The sequence below is a fragment of the Myotis yumanensis genome, unplaced genomic scaffold (assembly GCF_028538775.1).
Source record: "Myotis yumanensis isolate MYYU_CA2020_CCGP unplaced genomic scaffold, mMyoYum1.0.hap1 SCAF_14, whole genome shotgun sequence".
Classification (NCBI taxonomy): Eukaryota; Metazoa; Chordata; class Mammalia; order Chiroptera; family Vespertilionidae; genus Myotis; species Myotis yumanensis.
Genome location: NW_027223765.1, coordinates 14,894,022 through 14,917,936, shown reverse-complemented (window position 1 = coordinate 14,917,936; position 23,915 = coordinate 14,894,022). Strand labels below are relative to the sequence as shown.

At 39.3% G+C, this 23,915-nt stretch overlaps 1 protein-coding gene across 1 annotated transcript in view; it reads left to right on the top strand.

Annotated features, from left to right (window-relative positions):
* The window catches only part of RBMS3 (RNA binding motif single stranded interacting protein 3), a 1,176,852-nt gene that overhangs the window by 470,372 nt on the left and 682,565 nt on the right, over window positions 1-23,915 (top strand). The window contains exon 3 of the mRNA XM_070433273.1: window positions 1,719-1,892. Within this exon, the coding sequence (XP_070289374.1) occupies window positions 1,719-1,892 (174 nt within the window). The remainder of the gene's footprint in view (window positions 1-1,718; window positions 1,893-23,915) is intronic.

Genomic DNA, 23,915 nt, shown 5'->3' with positions numbered 1-23,915 from the left:
GGGGGGGGACTTATTTGGTCTTTGAAGTGACTGTATGTGACACAAATAATAGGGTGTTTTTTTTAAAAATACAAATGCTGAGCTTCCATACTTAGAACCAAGCACAGATACCTTAGTGTTATAAAAGTCCACTATAGCTTCTTCAGCACAGGTTTGTCTTAGGCAGGTATGCAGTAGTATGTACATTTGTTTTGCTCTACCTGTACATCCCATTGAGCACCCACAGTCTGTGTGATGATGGGGATGAGAGTAGTGATAGATACCAAATAAATGTGTTTACCTTAACAAAGCTGTGTTCTCCAGTTTGGGGGTTAAATCTTTTAAGTAGTTTAAGAGTAAATTACTGATTTAAATTTTCTTTTTCCTTTCCAAATATTTTGAGGATATTATGAGAGAAATTGCCTTGCCTGGTGCCTTTGAATTGCTGAGGCCCTTACTTCTTTTGGTTACCCCAAGATACCCAAATCTGTCTTCATAAAAGTTGTTTCTCGAAGTATCTAATGGTATCAGAATCTAGCCCAATGGGGAATACAATCTCGGATAAAAGTTTCTTCCCCACTGGGTTTCCTGAATATAATGGCAATGAGATTAGCACATTTCCCCAGTGATTGAGTTGGCATGTGTCCATACATTTATAAATAGAATTTATTGTGAAAGTTACTGTGCTACATGGGTAAGTAGCTATTGCAATTTGATGATAGAAAGTGTTCTCTGAAAAGAAACTATTATATGCCTTATGTGCCATGACATCTGAGGGGGAAAAATGGACAGAAGATACAAGAGGGTTTTGTTTTGAGTTCATTCCACTCTATATACAATAATGAACAAGAAAATATATTTAACATTTGGAAAACTGATTTATTTTTCCCTATTCCTCTCTTTTTAATTACATGGTAGGGTCAGTTGGGGGTAAATGACAATTTCAAATCCTTCATCATTTTGCTGTCTTCTGGTAGTGAAAGGGTGACATGTTGGAGTATGTCCAGATTTCTGCTGCTCTCTCTCCGAAGACAGCAATAGGCTCATGGAACTTGAAGACCATTTAGTGTCAGGAACCAACCTGTGCCTCAATCCAACCATCATAACCTGATCTTTGTCTGATGAGGCAGATGGTGAACTTCTAAGGTGAACACTGTGGTGAAAGGAAATTTATGTAACTTAAAATATCACTGCCACCCAGCCGGCATGGCTCCATAGTTGAGCATTGACCTATGAATCAGGAGGTCACGTTTTGATTCCCAGTCAGGGCATATGCCTGGGTTGTGGGCTCAGTCCTCAGTGGGGGATGTGCAGGAGGCAGCCTATCAATGATTCTCTCTCATCATTGATGTTTCTGTCTCCCTCTCCCTTTCTCTCTTAGATCAATAAAAATATATTTTTAAAAGCTATATCACTGTTGCTATCACCACTAAAACATACCTCACTTCTGAAGGATGAAGTTGCATGTTACAACCAGAAAAATACTCTTTTCAATAAGATCAACTGTGCTTTGTGATCCAGTCCAAATTCTAATAGTGAGAAAACACTTTTATCCTAGTCTGAACAACATGTCATGTCTCCTCTTAAGAGATCAGCCATTTCCTTTAACCAGCTGAGTTCTATGCCATGATCATACAAGAGAATGTGTGCTGCTGCTCTGTGTGTGTGTGTGTGTGTGTGTGTCTGACTTGGGTTCTATGCAGAGCTGTCTTTACATTGCATTTCTTTTTTCTTGATAGTCCAGCTCCACAGTGAGAGCCTATCAAACGAGTAAGTCAAGACTGACCATGAGCCCTGGCTTCAGCTCCCAGTGGAACAGCAGCCAACCATCCTGGAGTACATATTCCTTTCCAAGAGCGAGCTTGCACTACCAGTCCCATGCCAGCTACACCTACTGTACTGGACACCCTGCTGTAAGTACCCTGTTTTCAGTATTTAGAAAAGTGGATGCTTTATTTAGGTACATTTTAAATCCAGAATTGGTATCTCTCTATTAATTGGGCAATTTTTCCAAGGCAAGATTATGCTGCTCTTGAGTAACAGAGGTAAGCAATGGAGAGTGTCTTATGTGCTTACATGACATATGTTTGGATGATCTGTGCTAAAAATTGACATTTCATTTAAAGTTATCTTGAGGTGAAATACATCGACAGAATTTTCAGAATGATGGTGTGGAGGCTGAAAGTATGTATGTCTCTGGTTTTATTTTCTGTTGTCCTCTGAGCTGTTTCATAAGAATTTAGTTGTTGCTTTTTCACTGAGAATGGATGCCTTTCAAAATAGAATAAAGTAGTCCATGGAACCTGTGTGTCCCCAAATTCATCAATGACTTTGTTGCTGTAGTTAAACATGTACTAACATATATGCATGTAAATTCATCAGTGGAGTATTCTCCAGTTCCTGCCACCCAGAACTCTGGGGTTGTTGGCATAAATGACTCAAAGGGCAAGAGAAATTAACCTTTGGTGGGAGAAATAAATGCATGGAATTTGAGAACCTTTGAGAATAGGCTACTTGTTTCTGCCTTCATCTTTTTTGGCATCCCAGTAAGATTACTAAGATTTTTTTAAATTATAAATTGTACTTGCATACTTGAAAAATCATAATGAATGTTGATTATGAAGACCTATGTTTATTGTGAAAAATCCAAACACAAGACTCCTGGGTAATGTGAGACCTTTGAAAGTAAGTCATGTATGCTTGTCATAGTACCTCCTTCCACTGTCAGTAACTGCAGACATGGGTTCTTCAGCCATTTACCAGGCCCCCGTGGACTTCTGCACTTTGGCGATTCTGTTTGCATTCCAAGGTTATGGGATTATAAAGTGTTCCAAGCTTCTAAATTGAGGAAATGTGTTTCCAATATCATGTCATAAAAACACTTAAAAGAAGACTCAAGGAATCCACTCAAAATGTAAATTGGCACAATTCTGTTAAAAGGTGATTTGGAAATGACTGTCAAAATTTAAATTGCACATACCTTTGACTCAATAATTAAACTTTTGGCATCTAATTGGACATGTACAAGGATGTATGCACAAGGACGGTGTTAGTAACCTTTTGAAACTACTTGGAAAAAGAACCTAAATAAATTCATCCATTCTTTCAACAACAATAATTTATTAAGCATTTTTGGACATTTTTATATTCCAGCATTTTTCTTGGTGGAAGAGGCACAGGAGTGAACAAAACCAAGTTTTACTCTCATGGAGCTTCTATTCTAGGGGCGGGGGAGCTGGTAATTATATAAATAAACATATGAATAAATAAAAAGGAACAAGCATACCAGAAAAGTATGCAGTCCTGTTAAATCAGTGATGGCGAACCTTTTGAGCTCGGCGTGTCAGCATTTTGAAAAACCCTAATTTAACTCTGGTGCCGTGTCACATATAGAAATTTTTTGATATTTGCAACCATAGTAAAACAAAGATTTATATTTTTGATATTTATTTTATATATTTAAATGCCATTTAACAAAGAAAAATCAACCAAAAAAATGAGTTCGCGTGTCACCCCTGACACACGTGTCATAGGTTCGCCATCACTGTGTTAAATGCTATGCAAAACTGGTTGAAACGATAGATTGACTGGGTGACTATTGAAGTTGTATGATCAGCCACGTCCTCACTTAGGAGGCCAGGTTTTATCTGATTGAAAAAGAAAAATAACATGCAGAGTTCAGGAGGAAGAACATTCCAAGAAGAGGAAACAGTGAGAAGGACCAGAGGCAGGGATGAGCCTGAATGTTCATCACACAGAGAGAAAGCCTGTGTGCCTGGAGCTTAGCTGAGAAAGAACAGGGAGATACAGTCAGAAGGAAAGGCGGAGGCCAGAGTCTGTAGCACTTTATAATCTGGAATAAGGAGTTTGTATTTTATTTAAGTATGGTGGGAAACCATTGGAAGGTTTTACGCAAGGAAATTATAGGACATAAATTCTTTTAGGACTCATTCTGGCTTCTTGAATTTCTGGTAGAGGAACAAGAAGGAAGTTAAGGAATCAAGTTAGGAGAGTATTATATGCACATAGACACACATGCATGCATGTGTGCATATCTCATATAATAGACTGAAGTTCTATAGTAAGAAGAAGATTTCTTCTTGTATATCCCTTAGTATGTTTGATGTTCAAAATATATGCATCTTTTTTTCATCATAATAAAGAAGCTAGTTGCATATACTTTGAATAAAATTTTCTGTGGTAACTAGTTCCATTACTAAAATGTTCCTGACCTTTTTCTTCAGTCATTATTTGTCAAGCTAGTCATGACAAATATAATTTATTGAAATATTTCAGTTCATATTCTTACTGGCCTCAAGGTCATCTAAAAGTAGCTGATATTTATGGAACACATTTTCCAAGCTCTGTTCTAAACAACTTTATGTGCATTTTCTATCTTGGGTTGGGACTCCATGATGTGGAGGGCCAACTTAAGTTGTACGTAGATTTTCAACTGAGTAGGAGGTTGAGGTCCCTAATCCCCAAGTTGTTGAAGGGTCAAATATAGATATATATTCACCATAGCCCTAGGAGGTAGTTACTGTTATTGTCATAATTTTAAAGATTAGTAAAATGAAGCTCAGACAAATTAAGTATCTTACCCAATATTATAGCCAGTAATGGGGCCTGAGATTCAAATGTTTTTTTGTCTCCAACCAGTATTGGTATCCATCTATAATAATAAAAGCATTATATGCTAATTAGACCAGATGACCTTCCGGATGAGGCCAGGGCTGTGAAGCCAGGGTCCTGGGTGCCTGCTGGTGGCCAGAGGGAAGCCTAGGTCCCAGGTGCCAGAGGGAAGCCGGTGCTGGCAGCTGGGGGAAGGAAGGCCTACTCTTGCACGAATTTCGTGCATTGGGCCTCTAGTTGTATTGTATTGCTCCTTATCACTGAGTCCCTGTGTTGTTATCTACATATTGAGGACAATGATTGTACCCCAGGTAGAACTCTTTGTAATCATTTCATTCAAATGTGCATGTTACTCCTTAGAGAAGTACTTGTATTTATAAGATACTCGCTTTCGGTCTGGGGATAGGAATGAATAATAGATTCTATCCTGTCTTGAAAACCACTGGAATAATTACAGGATGTCTAGCCAATTTTTATAATTTAAAATCTCAAAGCTGTTACTTCCTTTTGTCACACCACTGAGAGTGAATTGAGTCAAGTGTGAAAGTTGAAGGAAACAATGGGGAAAATCTATAAGAAATAGTCACGGTTGTTGTACTTTTGATTTCAAGGATACTCTAAGGATCAATTTGAAGCCTACTTGACATTCTTCCATTATTTCAACATTTAAACATTTCTTTCAGATTTTCCTCCCATGCCTGATCAGATGGCAATAAACTTTTGACTCCAAGATCAGTGCTCATTTAAGTTTCCTACCACCTTGTAAAAGGAATGATATTATCTGAAAATAGGCCAGAAGTTCAGTATAGGGGGACTTTGAGAGCTGGGTTAAGATGACAACATCTCAAAAGGGTGATGACCTCATAATTATTAGTTGGATCTATATGGCAAGCCAATTACTAGAGAAATATTTGGGGCTCCTAAATGTGAGAGTAGATTCCATAGTTGTCATGCAGTGTAAGATCCACAGAGGTTTTGTGGTTAGAACCACAGAAACGGAATTCCTGTCTGAATAGATTGCCAGTGATTTTCTCGAGTCATATAATTTAGTAGCCTCTAATGAAACTATAAATGGTCTGACAGCCTGGTGAGATTCTGGCCCTTTTCTCTAAGTTACTAGTTTGATTGAAGATTTCCAGCTCTTTAATTTCCTGGGGTTATAAGGGTGGCAGCCCTTACATGTGACGCAAGCGGCTTCCTTTTGCTTCCATTCCCCTGCTACTGAGGAATCCAGATACCCCATGAATGTCTGGTTAGTGAACTTGAAATTGGTAGCCTATAGAAATCTCAGCACACAGTGATGCCTCTCACTGACCAAGTAAGGATTTCTCAGAGCCCTGTTGTACAACAATGTATTAGTTTCCTGTGGCTGCTATAACAAATTTCCACAAGCTCGGGGGCTTAAAACAACACACGTTTATTTGTTTCTCTTTCTGTATTGGAGGTTAGAATCAGAAATCGAGGTGTTGGCAGGGCCACACTCCATCAAGAGCCTCTCGGGGGAGAATCTGTTCCTTGCTTTTTCCAGTTTCTAGAGCTACCTTCTTTGCAAACCTTCACTCCTGGGCCCTTCTTTCATCTCCAAATCCATTTCTTCTCCATCTTCACACTGTCTTCTAAGTCTGTGGTCAAACCTCTCTCTGTTTCTCTTTTATAAAGACAGTTGATTACATTTAAAGGCCCACCCAAATAAGCCGGGATAACCTCCCAATCTAAAGATCCTAAACTTGATGAGATCTGCACAGTTCCTTTGGCCATTTAAACCAACTTGCACAGGATCCGGAGATTAGGTCGTGGACATCTGGGAGGACTGTTGTTCAGCCTACAACAACCATAATATCCAGTGACTCAGTAGCTAACCTTTGAGCCATTAGGTCATTATTGAGGGCTTTGTGAAACTGATGGAACCTCTTAATGAGGGAGATAAAGTGAGAGGGGTTTTTTGAGTGATAGAAAACTGAAATGGATATCCTACAGCAGTGATTTCTTATCTAACGGCACACGTAAATTAATTACTAAAATTCTGTGGCCCACACAAAAATATATTTTTTGCCGATCTGACAAAAAATAGGTATACTTTTGATTCATTTACACTAGCTGGCTATTGTTGTGTTGACTGTTGTTGTTTTTTAATTTGACAGTCTTAGGGAAAAGAGGTCAGTGCCCCTGGCTAAATAGGTATTAGATGTTTTAAAAATTCTTGCAGCACACAGGTTGAAAATCACTGCTCTATGGCAATTAAAAATTATTGAAATTCATTAATATTAGTTTGATTTTTCTGAAACACGATTTTTTCTACTTCTGAAATGAAATAATCTTGATAATCATTCCAATACAGATCTTTAAAAAGTAAAGACAAAGTTATTCAAACTCTCCTCATATTTAATCAAATGCTCTAGTAAATGAAGAAACCATGTCTAGGCAGCCTCTTCAACTTGGGGTATAAAATGGCAAAAAGTGATATTCAAGTGCTACAGTAATATAAATGATAATATAAGTCAAATATTAAATATACCATACTTTTTATTGTTTAGGTAAGTTAATATCATGTAAATTTCTTACCTAATCACATTTTTTATAACACATTTCACTCACGAAAACATTCTCTAATAATTTCCAAAATACTATATTGACTAGTGCATTAGTTTTGATCTTTCATTTTATACTTCCATCAGCAGCTAAACGATGACCTTGCTAGCTTCATGACTTGACATGGGGAACTACATCAAATTTCCACAACTTCCTATGAATTGATAGTCATTTAGTGACTAGGGATCGAGTTAATCCTAAAAGAATGGGGTTCATTGGACTTCCCAATAGCTCTGCTCTCCCTGCATCTTCTCACTTGTGCCTTTTTCTCAGACCTGAATGATGTTATCATTTAAGTGACCCTGGAGAGATGGACAGAGGGAGAGGGGAAGTGGGGAAGGATGAACAGTAGATGGGGATGATCTGATCCTCACTGCTGAGGCCAGGACCCTGTATATTATTTGCTCTTTCTCTGGTGAAGAAGTACAATATGCCTCTGTGCCCCACGAATGCTCGTTGGGAGACAGCTTGTGCCAACCACAGGCAGTGACCAGGTAGAGCCCAGTGCATACTGAAGACAAACTCGAAATGACTAAAGAAGATAAGAGATTTGAAAATAATAATACAAGAAAAAAAGAGCAGAGAAGAGATAAAGAATATAAAAAGTAATGGGAGTAAGCACAGAGGTTGATGCTGCCTAGAGGTAGTGGAGGCTTTTGCTAAGACCCTATCTCTCCTTCAAGAAAAGAGTAGGCAGGTAGGGGAGGAAGAGTAAACAGCCTGGTGCTAGATTCTCATTCATTCTCTCTCTCTCTCTCTCTCTCTCTCTCTCTCTCTCTCTTTCTCTCTCTCTCTTTCTCTCTCTTCCCATTGATTGATTTTTAGAGAGAGAGAAGAAAAAGAAATAGTGATTTGTTGTTCCACTTGTCTATGCATTCATTGGTTGATTCTTGTATGTGCCCTGACTGAGTATCACACCCGCATCTTGGAGTATCGGGATAACACTCTAACCAACTGAGATACCCAGCCAGGTAGCAATACATCTGCAAGGGAAAGAGGGGAAACAGTGCTCGCACTATCTTTCTAGAGAACTGCCTCTTTTAGTCCCTGAACAGATTTTCAGGAGAGTCTCTCTCTAGAAACATGTTTACAAAGCACAGGGACAGCTGCCTTCCATTGGGAGTTAAGTTGTCATATAAAACAAGGGCTCACAAAGCTATCAGAGGGGATATTGTCTCACAATGAAGGCATGTGCTGTCTGTGTCCATGGCAACTGTCTATATCCATGGGACCCAGTAATTTACTAACTGCTTCCTGAACCCAGACCCTACTCCTCCCCATGGGCAGGGAAAAGCATAATTTTGGAGGTTTATAGAAGGGGTTGGGATAGGTTGCACCTCTCCTTTCTCCTAAATAAGGACTTTTATGCTTCAAGGCTACCCACTAACTTTGAAAATAAAGAGCAAGTCCTCTGTAACAGATCCCTAGCTCTGTGCTCCAATGCCCACTCCACAAAGATGTCTTAGAGTCACATTTTGCTTGTTTGTGGTTTCTGAAATGAAGCACAAATGCTGGCATTTAGATTATTGATTATTTTAATGGTTATCCCAACTACTGTTATTCTGTATAGCAACATGTGTGAAAATGTTTTTTTTTTAAATATATTTCATCGATTTTTTACAGAGAGGAAGGGAGAGCGATAGAGAGTCAGAAACATCGATGAGAAAGAAACATCGATCAGCTGCCTCCTGCACACCCCCTACTGGGGATGTGCCCGCAACCAAGGTACATGACCTTGACCGGAATCGAACCTGGGACCTTTCAGTCCACAGGCCGATGCTCTATCCACTGAGCCAAACCAGTCAGGGCGTGAAAATGTTTTAATACTTTAAACAACTGGTATGGCTAAACATTAGCTTAATTACAGGTCTGCACAAACTCCTAGGGGCTATTGAAAACTTTCCAAAGAGTACTGAAAATGAAGTAATAACCAGATCTTCAGCTTCCATGAATTCTCTTTTATAAACGGATTAGTCTGATAACTTACTAGTATTCCAGTAGCTGAAGTCACCATATATCTCCATTTCTAAGCTTTATGTTTATTTCCTAGAGCACTTATTAATAGTGTCCCCTTTTACTCTCAAAAATGTTCAAGTTTGGAAGATATATTATTGGGTTTCTCTACCACAGTCCTTTCCAAGAGAAAGCATATTCCTTGCTTATAAATTGTACTTTGGTCTATTGCCTCAGGGTGTAAAATCCTCTCCAGGGAGACACCAACAAAGAAACGCTTCATAGCGTGATTAATCAGGCACCATAAACCAATGGGGCTTCCAGTCTTTCCCAGCTGCTGTGTGTGTGTGTATATGTGTGTGTATGTGTGTGTGTGTGTATGTGTGTGTGTGTGTGTGTGTGTGTGTGTGTGTATACTAAGGGACAAGAGTAGTGTAGCAATTCGTTAAACTCATAATGAAAATTTTAGGTAGCTTAAAAATGAGAAAGAGTGTCTATAATTTTTCCAAACTCTTCAAAGAGCAGAGTTTGAAGACTACTACTCAATGGTAATTTTTCCTAAATTTTTTTTTCCACCTCATGGAGGCTGCTCATTGCTCAGGATGCTGGTTGCCCCAGACCTTGCCCAGCTGCTCAAAAGGCCACGACATTACACATCCCTATCTCTTTCATATTACATCATGTCTAATGCTATCACTCCCTTGTCACCCACAGACCTCCTACTAGACTAAATATACAAAGCATGTGACAAAATACTTATAGTCATTGAAGTTGGAGTAAGGAACTCTATTGGTTAGGATTCTTTTGCTACAGAAACCAAATATCTAACTGACAGTGGCTTCAAAAACATGGAGGTGTAGGAATTGTCTTAATAAAAAGTCTGGACATAGAGGTAGGCATTTATGTTTGCCAATATGGCTGCAGTAATAGTACCCATCCCACATGCTTTTCTGCAGTGGGACATTGCTGTTCTCCCACCAAGATGTGGTCTCTAAATGCCATCTTCTTAAATTAGACTAGCCTTTGTGACGATAGCATGTGGCCCAAGTGATACTGTGTGATTTCCAGGTCAAGGTCATAAACTCTCTTGGAAAGCTGGGTTTCTGAATGCTCTCTCTCAGGACACTTTCTTTCTGAACAAGTCACCATTCTGTGAAGAAACTCAAGCCACATGGAGAGGCCATGCGTAGGTGCTCTCTGGTCAACCTCATCTGAGCCCAGCTTTTGTCTTCTCAGCCCACATGTCTGATATGTGAGTGAAGTTACCATCAGATGACTTCATTCTCTAGCTGTTTGAGCCACTTCCAGGTATTTGAATCTTCACATCTACAGCCCCAGACAAGAGAGGGCAGAGACAAATCATATCCACTGTGTCTTGTCTAAATTCCTGACCCTCAGAACTGTGAGCATGATAAAAACGCTGTGGTTTTAAGTCACTAAACCTGGGATAGCTTGTTACTCGGCAACAGTAACTGAAACAATAGATATTTCTAGGGTTGATGTAGCAGTTAATTAGCATCACCAAAGAGAGAGGCTCTTTCTGTGTTTCCTCTCACCATCCTCTCAGTGTGTTGTAATGCCACCTTCCCTTACTTAGCACAGATGAAGCCCACAACCCCAAACATTTCATTTACCTATTAATAGTCCTTAAAAAGGAAGAGATTAGGGACTTTCATTTGCACTACAGTTTTATCAAGGAAGAGAATGTTCCCCAGAATTCCTTTGGTAGACTTCCAGTTATATCTCATTGACCAGAACTGATTTTCCTAGTCAACTTTAATAAAAGGCAAAAGAATATAGAACTTCCAATATTACTGTAAACCATGCACATTTAAATCACCTTGAATCTTTTTCTTTTATATATAACTGATCCCAAGCTTAACCAATGAAAGCAGGGGCCACCCATGTGATTCTTCTGTGTAATCATATTCGAGAATCATTGGTTTAGAACCTAGGACTTAAAATGTGATCTGTGGACTAATGACGATATCAGCATCACCCGGGAGCTTGTTAGAATTACTTCAGTCTAGACATACTAACTATGAGTCTGCATTTTATCAAGATCCCTTGTTTATGTGTATGCACATGCACATTTGCAAAGCACTGGTTTAAACAAACAATCAGTTATTCCCTGGGGCTAGTCATATTGAAATTCGGGGTTCTCTTAGGATAGAAAAAGGGGAATGCCTGTTGGGAAAACAACCAACAGTGTCTGCCATAGGAACGCAGACCTGTGTTATTTTGCTTCCCCCAGCATGCCTTGAGGCATCTCCCTAGAGGAGTAAGTCGCCTTGGAACACAGTTTTACAAATCACACACTAAAAGCCAATTCCTGTTTTTACTGCAGTATTATAAAACCAAGATGGAATCGGCTGTGATGCTTCTATTTCCCTGTGTGGCTGGTTTGTCCCTCATTTGTACATGGCTCAAGAAGAATAAATACTCTTGGTCTTACTGTCTGAGAATTCCCTCCTTTACTTGCATAATGTTTCAGGGACTAAGACTTGTTTCTCTAAAGTGTTCTTGCTTCTTAACTATACTTTTTTGATTGTCTAGTACTCTTATAGACTACCCAGAGTAGCTGAGTCCCAGGCATGATCCCTCAACTCTCTTAAACTTTGAACAAGGGCATATCTTCATTCAGCAAACATTTAATACATCTTGTAAGTTGGGCATTGTGGTGGGTAGGCTCTATGATAGGAGAATAGGGTAGAAGAGGAAGGGAATGGAGGATAATATAAAGTGTCCATATTTCCAAGTTGCTTAAAAGCTGGTATACAAGAGATCTGAGGAAACAGTCCTATAGTAGATAATGATAGCAATATTTTATTATTTTTAAAAAATATGTTTTTATTGATTTTAGAGAGAGGGGAAGGGAGAGGGATAGAAAAATCAATGATAGAGGAACATCAATTGGCTGTCTCCTACATGCCCCCCACTGAAGATCAAGCCCACAATCTGGGCATGTTCCCTGACCATGAAACAAACCAGTGACCTCTTGGTTCATGGGTTGACACTCAACCACTGAGATTCACCATCTGGGTGGTAATAAGGCTTTAAACCAGTGGTTCTTTTTTTTAAAATGTATTTTATTGATTTTTTACAGAGAGGAAGGGAGAGGGATAGAGAGTTAGAAACATCAATGAGAGAGAAACATCAATCAGCTGCCTCCTGCACACTCCCTACTGGGGATGTGCCCACAACCAAGGTACATGCCCTTGGCCAGAATCGAACCTGGGACCCTTGAGTCCACAGGCTAATGCTCTATCCACTGAGCCAAACCAGTTAGGGCTAAACCAGTGGTTCTTAAATACTAAATGTAGAAGCTTGACACCTGTAGGTTGACAATGCTGCAGACTTGTAAGGACTGAGCATTTGGACTCTGGGACCAGACTGACTTGGGTTCTTATCCCAGCTGTATCACTTGGAAGCTGGATGACCTAGGGCAAAAGTATTGAACCTGTCAGAGCCCACTTCCTTCTTTATAAAATGGGGAAATTATAAGCTACTTCCTGAGGTCACTGTGAGAATTTAATGAGATAATATATGCAAAGCTGTTTAACAAAGGCTTACCTCTTATAAATCACTTAATGGATAGATTTTTATACCCCAATAAGAAAATAATCAATTTCAATTTGGCTTATGAGAGAAGGCGTAAAGACTCCCAGATTGCATTATTTGGATGGCATTCTCTTTAAGACCCTGGGAATCAGCATTTGGATTATTGAGAACTCTTCAGGCACATGAAAACTTATATCAGTATGTGCCTGGAAATGTCAATCTTTCCCCTTAATTTGCTATTGAACATCATGCTTTAGTGGACCAAGAGCAGAAAGGCATTACAACTTTGCCCAGAGTTGGTCATTTCTAGTGAAAAATTGAGAATCTTATTCTGCTTCTTCCTCCTGATCTTTATTTTCCCATGTGATTTGAAAAGCTAAGGTTTACATCTGGTCCCTTTTATAGCCTTTGCTCATTTCCCAGCTATGAGAGTCACTTTCCCTTGGCTGTTCCTTTCTTCTAACAATCCCGTACCCCATCTCAAACTGAAGGTCTTGGTGCTGCTGAATTCTGAGCATCCAAAACAGATGTTCTGGGGAGTGGAGTCAGCCATCCCTCCAGGCTTGGTCCATACCTCCTTTGACTATTTGGATCTCATAAGACACCGTTGGAATTCCAGGCAGGATTTCATGCTGCTCACACCTAACTCCAACAGCTCTCAGTTTGGTAGGTGTGATTTTTTTAAAACATCCCCTTCCTTGATAATTTTTTAAAAATAACATTATGATTGATTGCATGCACTAGAGCAGTGGTCGGCAGGCAAACTGCGGCTCGCAAGCCACATGTGGCTCTTTGGCCCCTTGAGTGTGGCTCTTCCACAAAATACCACGTGCGGGCGTGCACGTACAGCGCGATTGAAACTTCGTGGCCCATGTGCAGAAGTCGGTATTTTGTGGAAGAGCCACACTCAAGGGGCCAAAGAGCCGCAAGTGGCTCGTGAGCCGCAGTTTGCCGACCACTGCACTAGAGCATCACATAAAAGAGTACATTTAAAATTTATCACTAAAATATTACTTTATAAACATAAACTATTTTCAAAGACTTTAGTTGATAGCATGGTGTCTTGCACAGTTTGATTATGACCACTGGGGTGAGGTTCAACTCTCCTAATAATAAGGACTCTGGTACATGGGAAGAATTTAAGGATGATAAGGAAATTGGCATCATTGTTACAAACAGTCCCATAAGATGGAAAGGTTTTGGTTTCTGACCAGCACTGTCCTAAAGGCTAGGGCTGACTTAAGTTACCCATACGCCTGCTATCTGTTCTTTTTGTGAATGAAGCCTCCTAAACATAAATTGTTAGCTGAGACTTTATGTTTCCATGGCAGTGAATCCCTTTGGAAAAGAAAAAGAAATTAAGCTTAAAAACAACAATGCTTCTGATTAGCCCCCTCACCCTTTTAGGGAAGATAAATGCTATCAATCGCTTTTATGAAGGGACTTTCGCTGCAGTCTCTTAAGGCCCAGCTTTTCAGTAATCACAGGCAGTGAACTTGGATGGCATCAGCGTATCAGCTCAGCTCATTGGAGCTGTTCCCTAATTGTTCTTCTATGAAGACCCATTAAGGCTGGGTCTTTGCAATTACAAAATTAGCACAGGTTCTCTTGGGAGAAACATTCAAACTCTTTTGATTCCATGTTACAGTGAAAGTGAAAACTCCACCCTCCTCCTTCCCTAGCCACGAAGATAGCTACTTATCTTTCAGATACTTTTGGGTTGTGGATGCTCTTTCTTCTGTAATAGCTCGTCAAACCTAGGTGTGTGTTTAAAAACGAACAACAGAGAAATAATCACAACAACAATATAATAAAATGTGATCCCCTAAAGTCAACGGAACCTCTAAACCCAACAGAACCTGTAAGCCCTTCAGAAACAGAACCTTACAATACCTTTGATGCTTCCATATTCCCCTTTAATGCAACTCCTTCCTAGGGCCAGGAGGGGATGCCTGACCACTGGCTTGCCTATGTTGAATACTCTCAGTCCATTACACTTTTGTGAATGGGTGAAAATGGTAAGCTATTGTTTTAATTTGCATTTCTCTCATCACTGGAGAGGCCAACCATCTTTTCATTTAACCAGCCATTTATAATCTTGTAAGAACTTGGCTCCTTCCCTGACTAAAAGTAGAATGATAATATAAAGCAGTGTAACCGAAGTGATGTTTGCCCTTCCACTGCATTGTAATTTCATCATAAAAGCAAATGAATTATATTCACATCACCTGCAAATTGGTATTTTTTGTGGCTATTTGGACTTAACCTCTAAAATCACAAACCTAACCATGCTAAAAACAAATTGATTTGTCTGCGTTTGCTGCCTGAGATCTTTTAGTTTTGATGTTGTAAAATAAGAAGAGATTTTTCAAACATATTTAGCAATGTTATCTTGTCTGACCCGTTACATGTTAAATATTTTTAAGCCCACAGATATAAATTAAGCAAAACAAAGTGCTTATTAATTTATTACTGCAAAAGTTCTTTGCGCAGGTGTTAGATATTTGGCATTCTAATCCCTGTTATAAGCTTTAAGTGAAAATATTTTATGTTAATGACCGAATGGAATAAAAGCACAAATAAAACACAAGAAAATTACAAAAATCAGAATACAAAGGAGTATTTATGAAGGTGCATGGGTACCTCAACTCTCCTGGCAATGTTCTATTTTTGAAGCTGGGTGATAGAGATACAAGTATTTGCATATATGACTTGTACCTTCATATATTTGTAAATTATTTCTCAAAAATTAAAGCATCTGTACTTGCCTTTCTCCAATTCTGTAATGGCACATGAAAAAGGATTACCACTCTAAAGCTTAACGATCACATCTGAGTGGCTCCAATGCCAGTCCGCTTGGCAGCCATTCAGGATGGGGATTGTGGACCAATTCACCAAGCCTGAATGGCCTGGATGCCTGTGCTTATCTGGCAGAGGCGAACACTCCGATGATAGCAATTACTAGAATTCTTTGAGTTCATATGAAGCACAAGTAATTAAAGTTCTTAAAGGCATCTGCAGAAAAGGATGAGAAATAACGATGGCACCTGACTCAACAAGTCGACTCCTATAAAACATTTTCTAAAAGTTTAACCAACTGTTTACCTTGATCGATCATTTGCATATCTAATAATAAAGACCTGACGCTCACAACTTTCTACTTCTTAAATTGTGACGATGAATTTGTTAAGTCTCTCAAATGTATTTGTTATCAAACCCTAAGGGTAAGAGTGATGGACTTCTCATGGCCCCATAGTTGGACATCTGGCTCATTATGGAAGATAAAAGATTGAAGGCTAATAATGGTCGCTTTTGGATTTAATGAGTGAAGTGCAGGAATATTTTCTGAAGCAGTCTTTTCAGGATAGGGAGCTCTATCTTATTAAATACATATAACTTTTGTTGGCAAAGATTTTTACTGACAGACATGAATAAAAATGTATCATCCGTTGGGGAGGCGTACATATTTATTGGTATGCATTTGGACTTGACATTGGCTTTGCTTTTACTCTCAGATCTCATAGCAGAGATTTACCCTGTAGCAGCATTGCCGTGGAGTGGTGTTCAACTCTGCTATCAGCGGCAGTTAACATTTATGACACAATTCATTTAGGTTTTTATGAGTCCTTCATATTCTCTTTATGATCCCAAACAGCAAATGTCAGCGCAGGGAATTAGTAACACGGTACACCAAAATCTCTTTGATTTTCTTTTTTATGTTAATAGTCACTAAACGTCTAAACCCAGGAAGGGTAATTTCCTCAACCCTTTACATTGTGTACACCTTGGAGATCTTCAAGCATCATCTAGATCAGGTGAAGGGAGGTCCAGCCGGCGAGCCATAGGAGGCCCTCGAAATCACTTGGTCTGGCCCTGCCACGGCATTAGGGGGTGAGTTAATGAAAAGTTTGACCAAATATAGCAGGCTCATTTTTAAGTTGCTAATGTTGTATGGGCCGAGAAGGATGTTATAAATAACTAATTGGCCCTTGAGAGAAAAAAGGTTCCCCACCCCTGCATGGAATTTATCACCACAGAGTGATTTCTGCTCTGATCCACTTTGGGACAATGTGGTGTAGGGACAGAATGTGAGACCATATGGCACACATGACCATAATTTAATTACTTTGCTTATTTAGCCACTATTTGTTATATGTTTATTAAATACCTACTGTCTTAGCCATCTTAGGTTGCTACAACAAAGTACCATAGACTGAGTAGTTTAAACAACAGACATTTATTTCTCACAGTTCTGGAGGCTGGAAGTCTGAGATCAGGGTGTCAGCACGGTCATATTGGATATATTTGATGAGAGCCCTCCTTCTGTAGCTGATGGCCAACTTCTTCTGTGTCTCATATGGCCTTTTTTCATTGCCTGCTGAGAGAGAGAGAGAGAGAGAGAGAGGGAGAGATTGAGAAACTATCATCCTTGGGCCATGTATCCCACCATGAGGGTCCCACCCTCATGACCTAGTTACTTTCTAAGTTCCTAAGTCCCTTTTTCAAATACCATGGGGACAGGGATTCAACATATGAATTTTGAGAGGACACAGACATTCAGCCCATAGCACCTACTATGTGCCTTCAGTATGTTTGTTCAGCTATTCATATGGCTGCTTGCCTTACCAAATAATTTCCAAATATAAGAGGCTGACAATAGAAAAATTTGTGAATGTTTTCCACAGCGTGATTAAGGTTCTAGTCGCATCCCTTCCTCCCCCACCCCAACTTTGCAATCCCCTAGGCCAGTGGTCGGCAAACTCAGTCAACAGAGCCAAATATCAACAGTACAACTATTGAAATTTCTTTTGAGAGCCAAATTTTTTAAACTTAAACTATATAGGTAGATACATTGTTATTAACTTAATTAGGGTAACCCTAAGTCTTAGGAAGAGCCACACTCAAGGGGCTGAAGAGCCACATGTGGCTCGCGAGCCGTAGTTTGCCGACCACAGCCCTAGGCAGTGGTTCTCAACCTTCCTAATGCCATGACCCTTTAATATAGTTCTTCATGTTGTGGTGACCCCCAACCATAAAATTATTTTTGTTGCTACTTCATAACTGTAATTTTGCTACTGTTATGAATCGTAATGTAAATATCTGATATGCAGGATGTATTTTCATTGTTCGCGACCCACAGGTTGAGAACTGCTGCCTAGAGCCTTGGAGTCAACCCCAGAACCCTCCTCATTCAACCTGCAAAGAAGGGAGATGAGAACAGAAAACCAAAACTGGGAGGGCTTTGTGGGTCTGGCCTTGAAGGGACATACGTCATGGCCACACATTCCATTTGCTGGGACTCAGCCATGTGGTCATGCTGGTTGCAAGGAAGGCTGGGAAATGTGGCCATCATTCCTGGAAACGAGAAAATACGTTTGGTGAGCATGAAGCCATTATCTGCAAATGTGCTACAATATTAGTCAAGACAGATGAGGTGCCTATCTGTATGGGGCATCCATTCTTGTATAGCGTGATGGACAAAAGAAATGTTAACAGATATGTAAATAACAATAGAGATAGTGATTAGTGCAAAGGAAAGAACAAGGGGGATTGGATTCCCATGAACAATAGAGGAAGCAAGATCTGCTCAGTAGCAGGATGACAGAAGCACTACCTCTTGAGATAAAGTTCCATGTGAGACCTGAATGAGGGGAAAGAGCCAGCTAGGCAAAGACCTAGAGGAAAACTTTCCAGCCACAGCACACAGAGGGCAAAGGGTCAGAGTCTGGGCTCAGTGTGTTCAGAGTCCAGAGAGAAGCTGCCTCTGGCCCAAGCTTACTGGCTGAGATCGGAAGTGGGATGAGTGAGCAGAGCGGGAGGCACTGGAGGACCTTCTGCAGGTCCTGGAGGTCCTGGATTCTAAGTAGAGATGTTTTGCTAAGTATTTTGGATGCCTTCTCTTTTAATGTGTTAGACCAGCCGTGGGCAAACTACGGCCCGTTTGAAATGAAATGAATACAACTAAAAAAAAAAGACCGTACCCTTTTATGTAATGATGTTTACTTTGAATTTATATTAGTTCACACAAACACTCCATCCATGCTTTTGTTCCGGCCCTCCGCTCCAGTTTAAGAACCCATTGTGGCCCTCGAGTCAAAAAGTTTGCCCACCCCTGTGTTAGATAAAGCTGGAAAGGGGATATTATTATTGTGCCTTTCAGAAACAATGACATGGAGTGTCCTGGAGGGTTAACTTCTGCAGGGTTCCACAGCCAATGAGAAAGTAGAGTCAGATTTACACCCCAGTCTGACCCGAAAGCCACGTTTCCAACTATGATGCAACCATGGTTTGAACCGAGTGCTTAGCCAACCCTGAGAGCCTGTTTTCTTTTCCACGCATGCAGTGACGCAAAAGAATGTGCTCTGCCATCTTATAATTTCTGACAACTCAAAACCACGGAGACTCTGCCAAAGCTAATGTATACTTAATAAGACATTTGAAATAGTTTCTTAAATTTTTTTCTACCATAAATATGCTTTGTTCTTACAGTAAGTATTTTAGTCATGTTTGTCATTGTCAATTAAGAAATTATTGTGATGTGAGGAAATGTGTAAAACTTGATGCAGATCATTTTATTTGGAAATACTGCTCTCAAAATACTCCCCTCTCCTGAACTGTACAGCAACCTGTTCCAACTTTAACTCACAGGATTATCCAGTGTACATTTTGATAACCTATGCCTCCTTTTTATTACCATCTAGCCTGCTGTTCTTAGAGTTTATATTTGTGCAAAATGCCCCTGCCTTCTTCCCATCTCTATTTTCTTGGCATCTAACTTTCCCTAAGTTTAGCTATTTAACTTGGAGCTTATTCTAAAGCATGGATTAATAGGTTAAATCACTGTCAGTCTATTTTCCCTCAAACATAGGCAGGCCGCTAGAAATCCTCAACCAATTAAGGATAAAAGATAGCAGGGAGTCCTATTCCAACCCTATCATTCAATTTTTCTTTCCATGTCTTCCCTTTCCTTTCATCTTATTTTTTACTCATGGTATCTTTTGTCGGTCTGAGGAGGACAGATACAAGCTCACTTTTGAACCCTGGGATACAAAAGTACTTCAACATGAAATGTGTACCAGTATGTGGAGGAGCTGTCCACTGATTTATATTCCATAAATGATGTGGGATTATCACAGAACAAGAAACCCTGCAGTGTGTCACTGTATGTGAAAAGTTTCTACTTTGGAAACCTAGTTAGTGAAACTTTGAAATTGTCATCTGATACATACATCTTAGTATTAAAAGTCCCCTTTTCATTTTCCCTCGTTCTACTAATGCATAAAAAATTTAAAAATATTTTAAGTGGTGATTTATTTTAAGGATAGGGAGAACTCTGTAATTATGTTCAAGGGATATGAAGCAGATATAAACACTTTTTATGGTTGAAAGAAGAAGTTGAGGAATATTATTTAGAAGAAATCTAAAGACATTTACACCAAGTAATCTCTACTAATATACTACCATCTCCTCTTTTACCACCCTCATTTCCTGAGAATGTAAAATAAGCAGGGTAATAAGTAGTGTCAGAAGACCTACATTTTTGTCTGGATTCTACCATGTATTCATTTGCCATCACTGGGCAAAATCATTTATAAATTCTGATCAGCTATTCTTCTCTGTGGAATATGATAGCACAACTGAAAGCACTTAGTAATATTTAATGTTATATTAATGGGAAAATATTAACATGATTAGAATCTTTATTTTCTGATTCAAATTAGCATCCTGGCTATTAAGTTTATCTCCTTCTCTTTGTAAAACCCCTCTTTATTCTGAGCTCTCTGCCATGCCAGGACCAGCCTACATTCTAAGCCAGCGGTTCTCAACCTGTGGGTCGCGACCATCGGAAAACACATATAGTATATCAGATATTTACATTACAATTCATAACAGTAGCAACATTACAGCTATGAAGTAGCAACAAAAATAATTTTATGGTTGGGGGTCACCACAACATGAGGAGCTGTATTAAAGGGTCGCGGCATTAGGAAGGTTGAGAACCACTGTAAAAGCTCTCTCTTATTTTGCTTCATTCAAAGCTTTCCCTGTAGTTCTTCTAGGATCAAGGAGGCATTTTTTTATGTGTAGACAGAATGATAGATTCATTCATCGATGCATTCCTGCATCATGCTTCTCATCCGTCCCTCCTGCATCCCTAACCTTGCTCCTTAATTCTCCCTGGCTCCATTTGTTTCCATTGTTCGCTTCTTGCAAGCAAATACATTCTTATTATTTCCCTGGAGTTTATGAACTTTAAGAATCTGTGAATTAAATGATGCTCTTCTTTTGGGAAAAAAAGGAAGTCATTTAAAATTCCCTTAATATTAAACTCAGTGGTGGTATCACTTTCTCCGGTAAGTCCTTCCTAACCTCATCCTCCTCTGTATCAGAACATTGCTACAGGCTTGTGGGTGGTTATACAGTATGCTACCACATATCATTATTTAAATTTGTTTTTTTGGGAAAATGAGTCTTGAATTACAAAGCACTTACAATATCCTTTTAAAATAAAAGTTGTTTCTATTTGAAAATGGCTTATATATTCATTCATTCATTCAGTCAGTCAGTCAGTCTTTTTACAAATATTTATTGAGCATGTGCCACATGTTGATCCAGATGTTTGGGGTGCAGAAATGAATAAGAAGAAATCACTCAAGGAGTTCATAGTTTGAAGGAATATGTATTACCTATGTATCATTGAAATCCTAAGACAGGGGTGGGCAACCCCTGGCACGCGTGCCAAACATGGCACGCCAGTAACTTTTGCTGGCACGTGAAACCCTCTCTTATAATCTTCCATGTACATTTTTTTCTTAGTATCGACTTTTTTTATTTTTCATATAAATTCAGTGTAGGTGCATCTTAGATAAATAAATAATTTTACATAACAAGTTATCTTAAAGACCATAGACATGGATTGACGAGAGAGGGGAAGAGCAATTTCTATGCCTCTGCCTTAACTCTCCCTGCCTTCTAGATCCGACCAGTGTTTTGGTTTCATCCACATACACTTGTGAATCTTTGTTCTCAGTGATGAATTTTGTTAAGTTTCATAATAGGAGTAGCCTGACAGATAAAAGTAGTAGCTCGTGCATATCTCTGTAGGTCACGAAATATAAACCTGATGTAAAATCTCTGTCATCAGTGATGCAGCAGCAAAAGTCCCACTGATAATATCAAACGGAGTCATAAAGTTTTCTGTCGGACAATCAGTGTACATGTATACATTAAAAAATAAATGTATTTTCCATCATCACATACTGTGTTTTGTCGCTCGAATGAATTTTATTATTTCTTCAAGGTTCTTCACATACGTACACCCTAAGAGATATCAAGTAGGCATAACATGGTCTCAAAAAATTAGGGTTGGCACGCAGAAGAATTTTGAGTCAGAGATTTTGCTGGTTTGGGCACGCACTCACAAAAAGGTTGCCCACCCCTGTCCTAAAATGTTGGTAAAACAAAGTCTGTGGAAATTGCTATCAAAGCACCAAATATGATTTACTATTTTTATGCTAATGAGGGATGACTTTATAGAAGAAAGGCTACATCAGTAGCATCTTGGAAAGGTAAGAGTTAGCCATGTGTGTGGAAGGGCATATAAAACAGACAAATCAGCAAAGCCTATTTCTTCGCCTCTCATCATTCTCTCTGGGCCCAAGTTCTTCTGTAACAGGAGGCAGTTGTATTAAATGAATGATCATGCCTCTCTCCAAGTTGCATGCTCCTAGGATTTCTATTGTGTTTTGAATATCTGCTATATGCAAAGCAATGTGCTGACCTCTATGTAGAAAATGTTAGCTCTGTTCTCAAGGACCTTACTCTTCAGTAAGATATGGTGAAAAGACTTCATTTCTTCAGCTGGCCAAGTGATAGCAGTGCTTGAAGTGTTGTCCGAGCAGGTTGTAAGATCACATCTAGATTCATTATAACAAGTGCTGTGATCAATTATGGATGCCTGTCCTGATGAGGAGAAAGGAGGCGAGGCATGCGCATTGTTTTATGTTAGTCTTAGAGGTTAATTTTAGCAAGTTACCCAAAACCGTATAAAAGTAAAATGTTAATGAAATGAAATAAAAAAGAAAGCACCCTAAAAACTAGGGTGTCATTTTACAGGTATTCATAACTGTCCTGGTCTGTTCTTTTAACAAATAGTCAGCTGTCTCATTGAGCAGTAAAAGTGGTTTTGTGTTTGGTCTCCCCCATAACAGTGCATACTCTTTAAAAAAAAATATATATATATATATTTTATTTCAGAGAGTAAGGGAGAGGGAGAAAGAGATAGAAACATGAATGATGAGAAAGAATCATTGATTGGCTGCCTCCTGCATGCCAGCTACAGGGGATCAAACCTGCAACCCAGGCATGTGCCCTTGATTGGAATCCAACCCAGGACCCTTCAGTTCACAGGCCGATGCTCTATCCACTGAGTCAAACCAGCTAGGGCAACAGTATATACTCTTTTAAAAAAAACATACTAGTATTTTTATTGATTTCATAGAGGAAGGGAGTGGGAGAGAGAGAAACATTGATGAACGAGTATCCTTTATTGGCTGCCTCCAGCACACCCCCTACTGGGGATCGAGCCCGCAACCTGAGCATGTGTCCTTAACTGGAATTGAACCCAGAACCTTCCAGTCCACAGTCCAATGCTCTATCCACTGAGCCAAACTAGCTAGGGCAACAGTATCTACTCTTTAAGGACAGGAATCATTGGGTCAGTATGGTGAGCACTGTATCCTCTGCAGCTGGCACAGAAGGTACATAAGAGGAAACTCCCACCCAGAAGACATTCAATATGTAACTGCTACTTGAGTGTTGAGTGAAAAATGAAAATTTCCCTGGAATAGTTTGTGTAACTTTTTCAGCTGTCAAGGTAGATACGGAAAGTTCACATCTGCAGATCATAAACAAGATGTGAGAGAATGTCAGGTATTCAACTGAAGCCAACAGTGCATGTTGAAGGGAAGTGTAGAGGTGCTGTTATTTTAGAAATAAAACTTTATGAATCTTGCATATAGCCAAATAACAAGCTGGCTTTTCATTTACACAATGGAAATGAATATTAAAGTATTCATAAAACTAGTAGAGAAATATAAAGTCATTCTGATGGAATGAATTTTTAAATGCAAAGGGGGAATATATATTATAGACTTATCTCAGCGTGTAACACATTTTGATGAGTGCATTGTAGACCAGGG